This window comes from Odontesthes bonariensis, chromosome 8 (genome assembly GCF_027942865.1).
Source record: "Odontesthes bonariensis isolate fOdoBon6 chromosome 8, fOdoBon6.hap1, whole genome shotgun sequence".
NCBI classification, from domain to species: domain Eukaryota; kingdom Metazoa; phylum Chordata; class Actinopteri; order Atheriniformes; family Atherinopsidae; genus Odontesthes; species Odontesthes bonariensis.
In genome coordinates this window covers 9,516,808-9,529,996 of record NC_134513.1, presented here as the reverse complement: position 1 = coordinate 9,529,996, position 13,189 = coordinate 9,516,808, and the positions used below count along the sequence as shown (strand labels likewise).

The 13,189-nt window shown below is 40.9% G+C and overlaps 1 protein-coding gene across 8 annotated transcripts in view; it reads right to left on the bottom strand.

The window, feature by feature from the left end:
- Window positions 1-13,189, bottom strand: part of magi2a (membrane associated guanylate kinase, WW and PDZ domain containing 2a) — a 206,139-nt gene that overhangs the window by 73,583 nt on the left and 119,367 nt on the right. For all 8 annotated transcript variants that reach the window (XM_075471589.1, XM_075471590.1, XM_075471592.1 and 5 more), the window contains exons 5-6: window positions 11,320-11,530; window positions 7,737-7,816 (exon numbers count right to left, since the gene is read on the bottom strand). In XM_075471589.1, the coding sequence (XP_075327704.1) occupies window positions 7,737-7,816; window positions 11,320-11,530 (291 nt within the window). The remainder of the gene's footprint in view (window positions 1-7,736; window positions 7,817-11,319; window positions 11,531-13,189) is intronic.

Below are 13,189 nucleotides of genomic sequence, written 5' to 3'. Positions count from 1 at the left end.
CATTTTGAGCTTTGAGTTGTTTTATCTGGCAAAACAATCCACTCGTCTTTTGTCCCTGCTCACAGTGGTTGTTAGCTTGGCTCCCCCATTAGAATTCCTCCAAACTTCCCCAAACAGAGAGTGCTCTGACCGCTGCCCCCTATTGGTGATCATTTTTGAAGTTCAAAGTTACAAAATCCACCTTTAGAGCAACACAAGAGAAGTTTGTGAGCCTTAAAACGAACACTGACCTTTGTTATGCATTAGCCTGAAACTGTCCCGGAGCGCCACGAGACTGAAATACCAAACTTCAGAACTTTGGTTTCCAGACCTGCACCACACCGTTTTTGCTTTACGGATGCTTCACATTTTTGTGGGCTTTTGATTGCCGTCTTTGTGGCCTCTTCAACATGACAACAAATCTCCATGTATGGCTGTGCATGTGCAGGGCTCACATGGAGATGAATATTTGCTACAGTGGTGTTCAGCCCACAACTGTAGTTTGAGCCACAGAGCAAAACTTCCTTGTTCTCTGGTGTCACTTTAAGGGTTGTAAAAAGAAGAAGAAAAATGTCAACATTTTTAAAAGTTTCAACTTTTGATGTGTTGCAATGCAGGGACAGGAGAACAGCTATGAAAGCTTACATTTACCTACACAATAAATATAACTATAACTTCCTTTCCCCATGTATGTTACTGTAACTGCTGCATAAAGTCTATATGTTATGGTTCCCTGAGTCCATAAGCTCAAAGTCATTCCCATAGCTGCCAGTTAACCATATGACTGCATCTGTTCAGAGTGATAAAACAGCACAGTCTGGGTCTGACAGAGACTGATGTGCTGAGGTTTACTGTCGCATTTTCACCTCACAAATGGAATGAAATAAACCACACAAGCATCTTTCCCCCCGCTGCCCAACAGTTATTGATTTTAGAAGATGTTTGATAAGTCAATACGACTAAACAGTGACAGGAAAAGTCAAACCTAATTGTGTCACTTGCTGGCAACAACTAGTGTTTAACCGTGCGACTGTTTTTAATCAGCTTGTGGTCCTGGTAAATGCACCTGTGCGGTGTGGAGTCTTTACATTTGCGATACTTCAGAGTCTCGCTGGTGGCAGAATAAGAACGAAAAAAATAACAAAATTCACAAGCTTGTAGCTTATCGTGACATTCCAGGCGGAGAAAGAGACCTACTGATCTGTGACATGGCGTTTACTCTCTCTGCCTTCCCCTCCAAAGTTCTAGTTTTATTTGCTTTGGGGTCTTTTAAAAAAAATTTTTAAATAAAAAAAAAAATACTTCACACACAGGGACACACATGCTTTCACCTCTGTTACTTTCCACCTGCAGAATTACTAAACCGTCTCCTCATCCCTTTGGGGTCAGACAAAGTGGTCTTTTGTGAGACCCTTTTGTTAAATGTTAAAAAAGGATAATTATGTAAAGCAGCCTGTTTCATAATAGCCTCCTGGATGCTGTTGATTAGATGAAAATATATGTTAGGGTTAAACAGATTCTGCTCAACCCAATTAGAGCTCGCACAGCCAAATAGAAATGTAAAAAAAGATTAATACATCTGTAAAATATCGAACCAGAGCGGTACAAAAAAGCAATTACAGAATACAGCTTACCTGTGAATACTAACACAACCCGCAACAATAAAAGCACTGGCAGGTGGAGTTAATTACATTAATCATTTGGTTCGACGCAGTTATGCTGGAAAAATCGAGCGGTTGTTAATTTGACACATACACCATTCCATGGCTTCCTCATGGCAGTGGCTCGCCCCAGCAGGGACACTGCCCCACACCACAAAAACATTCGGTCATAGTTTTCTTTCTTTTTTTTTTTTTTTTTTTTTAAACAGGAAAACGAACTGTTGGCAACTTGCAATGGCCATTTTGCACAGAAAAAAACTTTCCTTTTAATCGAAATGATTGTATATAAAACATTTCTTAAAATTTTGTTAGGAAGCCAGAATCCGGAGGTCTCTATACTGCAAGCAGCTGAAAATTAATTTTCAATGAATGACGGATAACTTGCGTTTTTTAAGGGTTATCTGATCAGGATATGCCGGGCCGATCACTTTTACTCATTTACAACAACTATTCATCAAAGTCAAACATGAGAGATTAACAGGATTTGGCAACTGCTGATTTAATGTTGAGAAACCTGTGTCACATTCAACTTTTAAACCAATGCAGTCTGTGCTTGCTGACTGGGAACAGCTTCCAGCTTCCAAAATATAGTTTCTCTTGGTACAAAATAAGTTACATTTTGTGATATATGAGCTGACATCAAAGCTAAATGTGGACAACACACCAAATTGACAATTTGGGAAATAGAAAGGAGACAGTTCCTTTTGGGCTACTACTTGTCTTAACTATAGTTTGTCTACATTTGCTGTTCTGCACAGATGAAAGCCGCATGGTGTGTTAATAACACCTGTTAAGTCTTCCTGTAGCCTTTACCTTCCTCCTGGATTCTACTGAAGATGTAAATCTTTAACGAAGACTAACAAACAGTGGCTCAACGCTTCCAACTGTAAAAGTGCTGAAAACTGTATTAATCTGATTATCAATTAATAGTTAACAATTAATAGTAACTGAAAGTTGATTATATAATAGCCTATGATTTGTTAGGCTATTGACTATACAGATTTGGTGCTGCAATAAGTATTTATTTTGGATTATGTAGATCGGATTCTACTTCATCACAGATTATGGAAACAAGGTTCTTTGGGGTTTATTGAGAGTTATCAATGAGTTTTTAGACAGCAGGGATGATATGTGGGAAAGGCACAGCATATATCAGTTTCTGGACAACACTTATCAAGAGGATAAGTTCTTTATGTCCTTTGTAGACAAAAAAAACAAAAAACAAAACACTGCCTGACTTATTCTAAAAGTACATAATGACAGATGATAAGAACCTGTACAAATGTCAATAACACACTGATATATTGCCCAATTTTCCTCAATATATCAGTTGACGTGAACGCAGTTAAAACAAATGCATAAAAAGCACTGTGGCTGGTATCAGCTAACACTGACAGTTAATTCCACAGCCACGTCGCATACACACACCTGCCACACGTGAATCCTCCTTCCAATCTCCAGGCCGCAGGCATGCTCTGCTGGGGATGTTCTCAAAATACACCCATCAATCATGCTGCAGACAGCTACGCCTGACCCTCCTCTCCAATCCCCTCCCCGCCACTCCACTCCACATCCACTGCTGCAGGAGGCTCAAGGTGAAGGAGGGCGCTGCGTCTCTCCATCTATAATAACTCACCTGTAGGACTGCCCGCACAAATCCTGCACAGTTAGTGTCCCCTAAAAAATATTTTCTACAACCCACATATAAAAAAAGAAATCACAAAATGTCATTCTGAAGCCCCACTGAGTCGACTAAAAGTACAACAGAGTTAACAGGAGAGATGACATTTCCCAGGCTGGAGGAGTTTTGCCTCAAAACAGACATCGGAGCAGACGAGAGCATCGACTTTTAACTGGAGACGTGAGGACAGAGAGAAGAAAACGAGTTCAATGAGCGTGCTGGCTCCCCAAGAGAAAAGTCAAGAAGAGTGTGTGAGCCCAACGATTGCCTCTGTGAGACGATAATAACTTTGTCTCTTTGCAGGTGAAGCTCCTCACACGACCAGAATGTAATTACATGTCTCTCCATACGTAGACAAGTGCTGTCTGCAGGGATTCGTCGAGGCCAAAGACAAAGAAGCGCTGTAATACGATTAACAACCTTCAAACCTGAGCATCATCACAGTTATAATCCCTTTATGCGTCTCTGTTCATTCCTACACTGTACATGTGTTGAAACTGCTACCCTTCTCCAAGTGCTACCCACTTATGAGACATGCTGAAAGGTGGCAAAGAACATCTTACAGTTTGGTCTGTTTTTAATTCACCCATCATTTGGATTGTCCCTGCTTGTGTTTGCACACGAGGTGTAAACAGGTTGAATGAGTGAAGAACCATGAGGAACAACACTGGGGCCTGCCTCGGTTTTTTTCATAAAGCCAACAAATATTTGGCGGAACAGGAAAGAAACAACCAACTTGAAGTATAGGCAAGCATTGAGGTTCTGTAAAGAGCCTGTCCTAGTTATTTTTCCATCTACCAAAACAAAAGGAGGCGACAGGAGGCGGCGGCGGTGGGACAAAGATAGATATAGAGGAAGAGAGAGGAGGTGAGAAAATGGAGGCAGAAAGAGATTTACAGAGTGAGTTATGCAACTAAAAGGCGCCTGTGATGTCAACTGCTCTGTCTTCAATGGTGCAGACGTTACTTTGAACATGCAGGAACTGGATAAATCCAACACATATTTCTCAGCATGTTTTGACAGAATCTGGTTGTCGGGGCTGCAGCTGACTTTAAACATAAGAGAGAACAAGTTGTCTTTACCAGAGATGACAACATTTACACGAGTATGCGGTGCTCTATATGTACATTCTTGAACATTTTACAACAAGTCTTCCAATCAAAATGACAAAACAAGTTGTTCATATCCCTACATACGACTCATAAGAGCATCTTCTAAACTACTGCCCCCTACTGGCAGCAGGGGGGACACACAGCTCATAGGAGGGGTTTCTTACCGGCTCAAAGGATGTAGTTATTCGTTTCCTTTAACGAGTAACAAAGTCCTCTTAAAGAGGAAGAGGGTGGAAGGCACGATTACCATGGGGAGCTTTCAACCACAGATACAAGACACAATTGCAAATGTATATAGTTATTTTGAGTCATTTCATCATAATCTATGCTATGACGACATTTGTTTATCCTGATGGGAGTGGTCTGTCACAGGACTGTAGTGCAGCCCTCCAAAACACACAAGGTGTCACTGTATATTCGATGGGTGTGAAAATATGTCTCCTTTAGAGTCACCAGATATCAACCCAGATGAAAACCCCCAGAGGATTTTAGACCATTCTGCGAGACAGCGCTCTCCATCACCACACCGCAGATCAATGATAAGGCACAACGAGGCCACTCTGGGGTCACATGCTGGTCAAACACTGTACCAAGACACGGCTGCTTGTATCTTCAACGTGTCGCCTTATTGCTGCCTTCAGCAGAACAGGACTTTAAATCTAAAGAGTTTATTTATCAGTGGTGAGAAATAGTTAAGGCATCATAAGCCATTATTAAAGGGTTACAAAAAGGAAATACATGCTCAGTAAAGACAAAAAAATCCATTTAAAAATTATACTCTCTTGAGTTTAGATAAGCAACTCTCAGTTAGCTTATTTAAGCATTGTGTACTAAGTAAGTTTGTTTTCCAAATGTAAGGAAAAACATGATTATCGACAAAACAGTTCAGTCACTCAAGTGAGTCATCATACACATGAATTCATAAGTCCACAAGTGCCTCAGAGGAGTTTTGTTTTGCAGATCCCTCCAATATTACAGTCCTCGTCAGTTCAGACTGCATCAAAGGATTTTTAAGCATGAATGATTGAATGCAAAAGCCAGTAGTGAGGTCCAACTTTTCACATCATATGATTGTGCAGCTGCGGTTAAGTCCAGACCTTGGAATATGTCCTCTCCATCCAGTTGACTGCTAATGGTAATGAATTATGCAGCTGATGATTTTAAATGATATCAGGCGAGGTTTTGCATCCAAATGAAGAAGTTAAAGTAATCTGAGGAAAGTGCTGACTTGTTTACAGCCTGTCTGATTGCATGGCCTCTCATTCCTTACCAAGCAGTCCTTTCGTTCAGTTTCAATTTGCAGATAGCATTTAACCAACATGAATGACAACCAAAGCCATGAAAAGTCAACTTTTATGCAAGTCAAAGATCTAAATATGTCCTGTATGTCTATCCCCCCCCCCTACAGATTCAAAGTGTCACTTCATACTGTTCTCCTCCTCCTCTCAGCCTGTTGTCTTGTCACGCCTCACAGACTCCACCCTCCAATCCTGTTAGTGCTTATTGACGCATAGCTCAGGTTCAAACATGGACACACACCTAAACACACACACACACACACGCGCACACACACACACACACACACACTATTCCATTAATCAATAGCAAATTTACAGAGGTAGCGTTTCTCCCCCTAACTGAGCTCAGCTCCAAGGGAGAGCTGGTGCAACCGGGCCGTGGGGGTTTAGCTGAAAAACATATGGCTGCATACACACCGCCCTTATTCTGGAAACACTGATCAACAAAACCTCCAACTAATACTGAAGACACCCCACTTATGTGCATTATTCTAAACGGAGATCATCTAGACCTGTTAGTGTTATGGAAATATACCAGAAAGACAGAGTAAATGCAGAGGAAGCAGTTAAAGAAGCAGAAGAATAAGATATGAATTCTTGTGAAATAAAGATCTGCATGAAAAACCAGCAAATGCTTGTTTATTTTCCTTGTGTTAATTAAATTCATTCAGCTCGTTTTCGCTCCATAAAAAGGTCACAAAATAAGCTTCACTGAAAATGTAAAAGGCAATGACAAGAATCCCCAAACATCACACAATGAGAAATTATTGTCAACACCATAAATCACAGATTTGAACAGATCATACTTTTATATTGCCCTACAATTGTCATGCGTCTACCCTTTCCAGACCTGCAGCCACATTGGTGCCTTGCAGTGGACTCTCCCGCCTCTAACCCCTCGAGCAGGGATAAGCTAACCTGATGAGATGCTCAACAAGATCAATAGCAATCCTCACAAATATCAGCACATCTCCTTTAGTGGAGTGTCCTCAGTGGATAAATAGGATTGGAAGTGCTGGGGATGAAAGCATAATCACATTTGGACTAATTCTTCATTGGTGCCTCTGTCTTAGTTTCTGTGTCATTTCATCATCTCAGAGATGTCTTTTGCTTTCACATCTGAGGAAGAAATGGGAATTTCAACAACTACACAAGAGTTCTTTGAATGAAACGAAAGAACAGGGTGGTATTGTTATTTATGTATTTGATATCTTCTTGAAGGATAAAACAAAGGCAGAAAGCATGCTTGAAGCCAGCACATTTTGGGATAGGGACTCCCAGGAAGGTAGTTTTATCTTATTTTGTGTAACTCTTTTCACACAATAACAAACACGCATACAGGTTCAACTAATTAATAATATTAAGCAGATTTTCTGATTAATATTTTCTGCTTATGTCTTACATAGTAAGACATAAAATCCATTACAAATAATACCATAGTGGCAATGCATTTCTATGGTAATAAATTCCTTATCCTCCCACCCTGAGCCCTCAAAAAACTTTTCCCCTTTCTGTTGCATTGGGGAGTGTAGAGGAGGGGAAAAAGAAGTCGACGACACTCAGTTAGTCATAATTTCTCATCTATGAACGCTCGCTACATTGACATTCATCCTTCTCCTTTCTTTTCTTGTCAAGTGAGTGGGCGGTTAAAGGACACTTCAGATCTCTCTCAGTCAAAAATAAAGAAGTCTTTGTAACCCCCAGCCTCTCTGGACCAGAGCGTTGAACACACGTCACGGGGCTTCCAATTCGAAGCAACTAGTGCTGCGACACATGAAAATTCTCAATACATAACACCTAACAGAGCAGCAATGCTGCATGTAAACCAGCACGTACAATTCAGAAAATGTTCCTCCGAATGAGTCGTCTCACAATGCATGTCATCGGATGAACAGGCGAGGCTCGAGTCTTGTAAAAGAAATGCTGTGAGCAACTAACATCAGTGAGTGTGAGAGGCAGAAAAGAGTGAAAGACGAAAAGGAAAAGATGGAGATGCAGTACTCACCATCCTCTTTGCATTCCTCAGGCGGCTTTGCCTTCTTGGCCAGCCTCGGGTCCAGCCACGATGTTGTCTTAGTGTTGTGGCTGTGAAGAAAAGACAGAGTGTGTGTGAGGGAACGTTATAGATGGTGAGAGAGAGGGGACTTGGCACAAAGAGACGGAGGTTGGTGGATTCTTAATTCGGCCACAGAATCATTTCGGAGAGGAAAGATGAGACTCCCTTGGGTGCCCTCCTCTAAAAAGGTGACAAGAGATACGAAAGATGCTTTAGGTGAACAAAATGGGAATCAATATTTTTAATTTGCTTACGGTCTCTCTTTAGCAAGCAGGAGAGCAGGAGGAGGGGGTGGGGGGCAAAGAAGGATAGAGAGGTGACTGAGGAAGTGATCGAGGGGAGCAGCTGTGGGCTTGGCACATTCTTCCAGAGCCTCAGGCAGAAAGCTGGATTTAGATCAGAAATAATGATGAGCCAAGGAAACTTGATGCATGAACACGACTTGTCTGAAGCTCCAGAACCTCAACAGTCTCCCTCCGTGATGACAGAACAACAGTAGGGAGGTGAAGGGCAGGGAAAGTGTGCAATGGGGTGAAAGGTGAAAAAGCTCTCCTCTTGTTTGTATTCCCAAAAAGAGATTTTATTTGAAACTACGCATCAAACACATATAGGACTTCCAACTACCTTAAGTAAGAACATAAAACTTATCGATACAGATGCTAAAGTTGCGAAGCCAAACTCAAACGTTAAAGCATTGGAGATTTCTGCTAAATGATGCTTCTAGGTTTTCATATCATACACAGCAAGCTAGCCAAGATAACCACATATGGCTGCTTGAAATATCCAGACCAAATTTAGTACAGAAATGGTCCATCATAAAAGTTTTAAAAAAGTCCAGTTCCCCAAGAACTAATGTATTTGTACTCTTCAACTTCATATCTTAAGTTTAAAAACATAATCTAATTCATCTTTTGATGAATTATACAATAGTGTTTCTTCCACTCCGTGAGTCTTCCCCTTAAAAAATGTTGGTAGCCTCTCTTGAGAGTCCCTGCTAACACTCCCCATGTTTCTTTAGGCTTGTTTTACTTTTCGCAAACTGCTGTTAAACCATTTGGTTAATTTATTTTGAATTTGAGTAAAGTATTTGTCTATTCTATTCTATTAGCTTTCAGCCTGTTAGTTGTCAGTTTGCCTTTTGGTGCTGGCTGTAAGGCCATAAAGCCAAACCAAAGCTCCATTCGGCTCATTCATTGACTATTGGTCCCTACGAGACACCTTTCACTTTAGACACGGTATTTGTTATTCTTTGTTAGTGTTGAATATTGGTTAGTGTAGCATTTAGAATGTTTTAAAAAAAATACCAGAAATTATAAAGAAAAAGCAGTCATGCTCTTTGCTCGCTAAGAAATGCACTGTTATGAGATAAGTACTAGTGTTGGGAAGCTATCATATTCAAGCTCACAGCTGTAGTCTTTATCGTGTCAGTTTAATGACGTAGCACACAGCGGACCAACAACGTCAGCTCATCGCCGACACTGATCACAAAATGTCAGGAATTTTGAAAGATTTCCCCTAGTCTAAAGCAGCGGACTGATTGAGAGGAAACTGATACTGGCATCTCCACGGCTAAAAGTACAAGATTAAGCAAAACATGGAGACATATGAAAGAATGTAAATGTGGTAGATGAGGGCCCGTGTTCAATACTGAGCTAACTGAAGTGCACTTCAAGGTAAGTTTTTTTTTATTATTCTCCATCTGCCCTTGCCATTCTGTTTTCCATCCTTCCCTTTCCTTTTATTTCTGTTGCCATATAATCACTATTCATAGTATCAAAACCTATACCTTTCCTTGCTCTCTTGTCCTCCCACTCACCCTCCCCTTGATTTTCAGTCTTTACCATTTTCAATCACTTTCTGTTCCTCCATCTCCTAACTTCGTCTAAACCCCTCGCCTCAGCTGCCTCACATTCAGGCTTTAGGTAAACAAATTTATCTCATATGGAGGACAATCAAGAGCAAACAGCATTTTGGAAAATGCTACCTCTTTGGCACAGTTGGAGTTCACCTAAAAAGAAAAACTCAAAGACCCGAAGCTACAAAGTCAGAGGGCTAAGCGAATTAGTTGTGTAATGTGCTTGATGGAAGTGGGAGCGTGAGGTTTCTGTTTTGGTGAGGAGACATATGGTGAGTCATCTGCTGTGGAGGGAATTAAAAGTTTGCCTCTGTGGTAAATGGACATGAAAATTCAACATGTGCCTGGCTGGATGACAACACATCTCATTTCTTAGTCTATTGCTTTTGTGCCGCTTCTCACAGTCTACGATGCAGTCAAGGAGGCTGGGATTTAAGCAATGCTGTGAAGAGATTCAGCCTGATTGCTAAAACGATCCACTGATGCAACAAAGCTTTATGTTGCTGCCAAATGTTTTCCTGTTGTGCCTACATTAGTCAAGGCCGCAAGAGAATCCATGTCCACATGCTGATGCAATTCCATCCACACCACTTCTAAAGCACACAGCAACTCCATCATTCTTATTTAAAAAAAAAGACTCACCTCCACAGCTTTACTGCCGCTGTTAAAATGCTAACAACTGCAATAAATTAAACTTCAGAGCTTTTATAACAGAGCTGTGTAGCAAGGTACTTCTGTGGGTCTTTAAATCTCATTAGACCGCCGTGCATGCATTTATTTTGTCTGTGCGCAAGTATTTGTGAGAGAACAGAGGCGAATATACAGTAATGAAAATGTGCATCAGATGAGTAACAGCCTTAACAGGAAAAAGATATTAGAAAAATGTAACGTAACAAAAAACTATTTATGTCTTTCATTAAAATCAGTAAAACTATGACAGATCGGGGAACCGTGCCAGCAGCTCTGAAAGCTTTTATTGCAATGTCATCTTTCAGATCCAAAGTTTTAGTGTCATTTTGGCCTTTTAATATAGTGGCTAAGGAAAAAAAAGGGGGTTTTAGTCGTTCTATTATCATACTCATTAGCATTATTTTTTCCTTTCGGAAATCTTTTTCTCTTTAATAAACACTTTAAGGAAAAAAAAGAGGAAAAAAGATGATACAACTGCAAAGAATAACCAAAATCTGAATAAATCCAAGTTATGTTTGTGCACAAAACCATATTTCAGAGGCAAGCTCGAGGATTAAAAGCCATTTTTGGTACTGACAACCTACTGTTTTCAAATGACAGTAATTAAGTACTGCTTTCTCAAACTATAAAGGTGGAAAGGTGCCATAGCACTGAAGCTTTAATATTTTACTTGTTTTCTGTGGTTCCTCACTACAGTAAATAAATCCGCAAGACAGAGATGTGACCAAAAACCATCCGATGAATTTAGAATCATATAAAAACCCTGAAACCACTGATGGGTGAAAGATGCGAAAACTAAACTACTTGATTGCATTTGCAGACTTCTTGGTGCTCATTTCATTTTTAGGCCTCAAAAGTCTCCAGAAAGATTTCCAACCTTACTGCAGTAAATCTAATCGTAGGAGAAAGTAAGAGACTGAGATGTGTGGATGTGATGCACAGTGACGGCACAAGATCAGAGTTAGATTCAACCATGACGACACTCACTCTATAAAGTAGACCTCTCCTTTTTCGGTGTACGCCATCTCCCAGTTGTCAGGTAGCGGCCCTAGCTCGTCGTTCTCCTCTGGCTTGGGCACCACCGTCTTCGGGGACTGTCCGTCCTCTTTGGGCACCTCCGTCGGGGCCTCTGCTGGGTTATTCTGTGGGGCGATGTCCCCTGAAGCGTCTGTACTCTTGTCCTCATGCTCGCTCGACTCTGAGGTGAAGACAAGGCGGGATGAGTCAGACATGACATTATCATCAGCGAGGACAAGGGGTGATGAGAGTGAAAGACAAGGGAGATGAAGCAAGAATAGGAGAAGGAGAAGAGACTGACTGGGAGTCAGGGTGGAGGCAGAAAAAGTAGGAGCGAGTGATTAGAAAAGTATGAGAAAAAGTAGTGACTCAGGGGAAAGAGAAGAATGACTTGAAGGGAAGAGAGGGGGGTTAACAAGATGGAAAGAAGAATAAAGCAGAGGAGACAGTGGAGATTGAGAGAGAAACAGGCAGTGGTGCCCTACTTTGAGTTGTGGCAGCATGTGAAAGTGTCAAGAGAGAGAAAAATGGGAAGGAAGAGAAAGAGATGGCAAGTGTGTGCTCTTCCCATAGGAGAGCTGATGGAGGGAAGTGGAGAGGGGTAAATGAAAGTGGGGGATAGAGAGATAATCTATTGGAGGGAAAGTGAGAGTTACTGATCTGCTTAGATCACAGAGCCTGCTGTGCTCTATCGATTCCCCCTCATGTCTGCTGGTCAGCCCACACTGTCCATCTGCAGACACATAGCTCCTCCTGACCATAGCAGCCAACATGCTTCACCGTGCAGCCAGAGGCAAAAGTTACTGAGCATTTCAACACCGCTGATTGGAGTCAGCTGAAAGGATTTCCTGTCCCCGCATCTTCTTTTAGCTCGCAGCCAGGAGTGCATTAAGAGTCATCTGCATGCATCATTTAGAGAAAATGTACATCATAACTTCACTCTGAATGTTTTCCTTGACAGTTTGTATAATTTTAAATCTTTTGTGAACTGTTCTACCATCAAAATTCAGTTTTGGGATCTTGGAGATCCCAAGCCCACTTTAAAGACATAAAAACAGACTAAGCATGTTTGGAAGATTAATACTTGATGACTTTTCCTCATTTGATGAGATTCACTCCAAAAAACGAGTGATACAACCTTACACTACAGAAAATAAAGCAACACTTTGGCTTGGAGCCTCTAGCTGTTGAGAATCGTGAAATACAACTCATGTTTAACTGTTTTTCATGTTTTCAATTTGGTTTCTCTCACCACCACCTTCAGTATCCCAGATATATCCATTTAGATCAGCATTGTTGGAGCTTTCTCACAAGCAATCAGATCTCTCCGGGGCAAAACTGATCCACTGAAGCAGCCTCAGCTTCAGCAAATGGTGACTAAAGTGCAGCACAGCTGGTGGGAAACTTAATGATTTATATTCTCACATATTGTGTTTAAGAGGTTTAGAGGTTCAGAGCGCATTCTTGTTCCAGACAGTTTGTAAGACCGAAAAGAAAAGCAAAAATCATGATTAAAAGAACAATAACCTGCAAATCCCTAGTTCCATTGATTCAATGCAATGCTGTTTTTGTTATGCCGTTTTTATATCTGTCTAGTTGCGTTTTATTTAAACAATTTGGTATCATTTTCAAGTATTTTATTGAAGTATTTTTTAACGTTTGTCCTGTAAAGCACTGCAAACCTTCACTATTATTCTTATTCTATGTATACAATATCTCATGCAATGTCTCGTACATTTCTGTACGTTCTCTCCATTTCTCAAATTAAGGAATCTTACCGTGTTTAAGCTGCTTTCGGAAGGAAAACCAAATTTTCATCCTTTACCTGGCCATCCTCTTG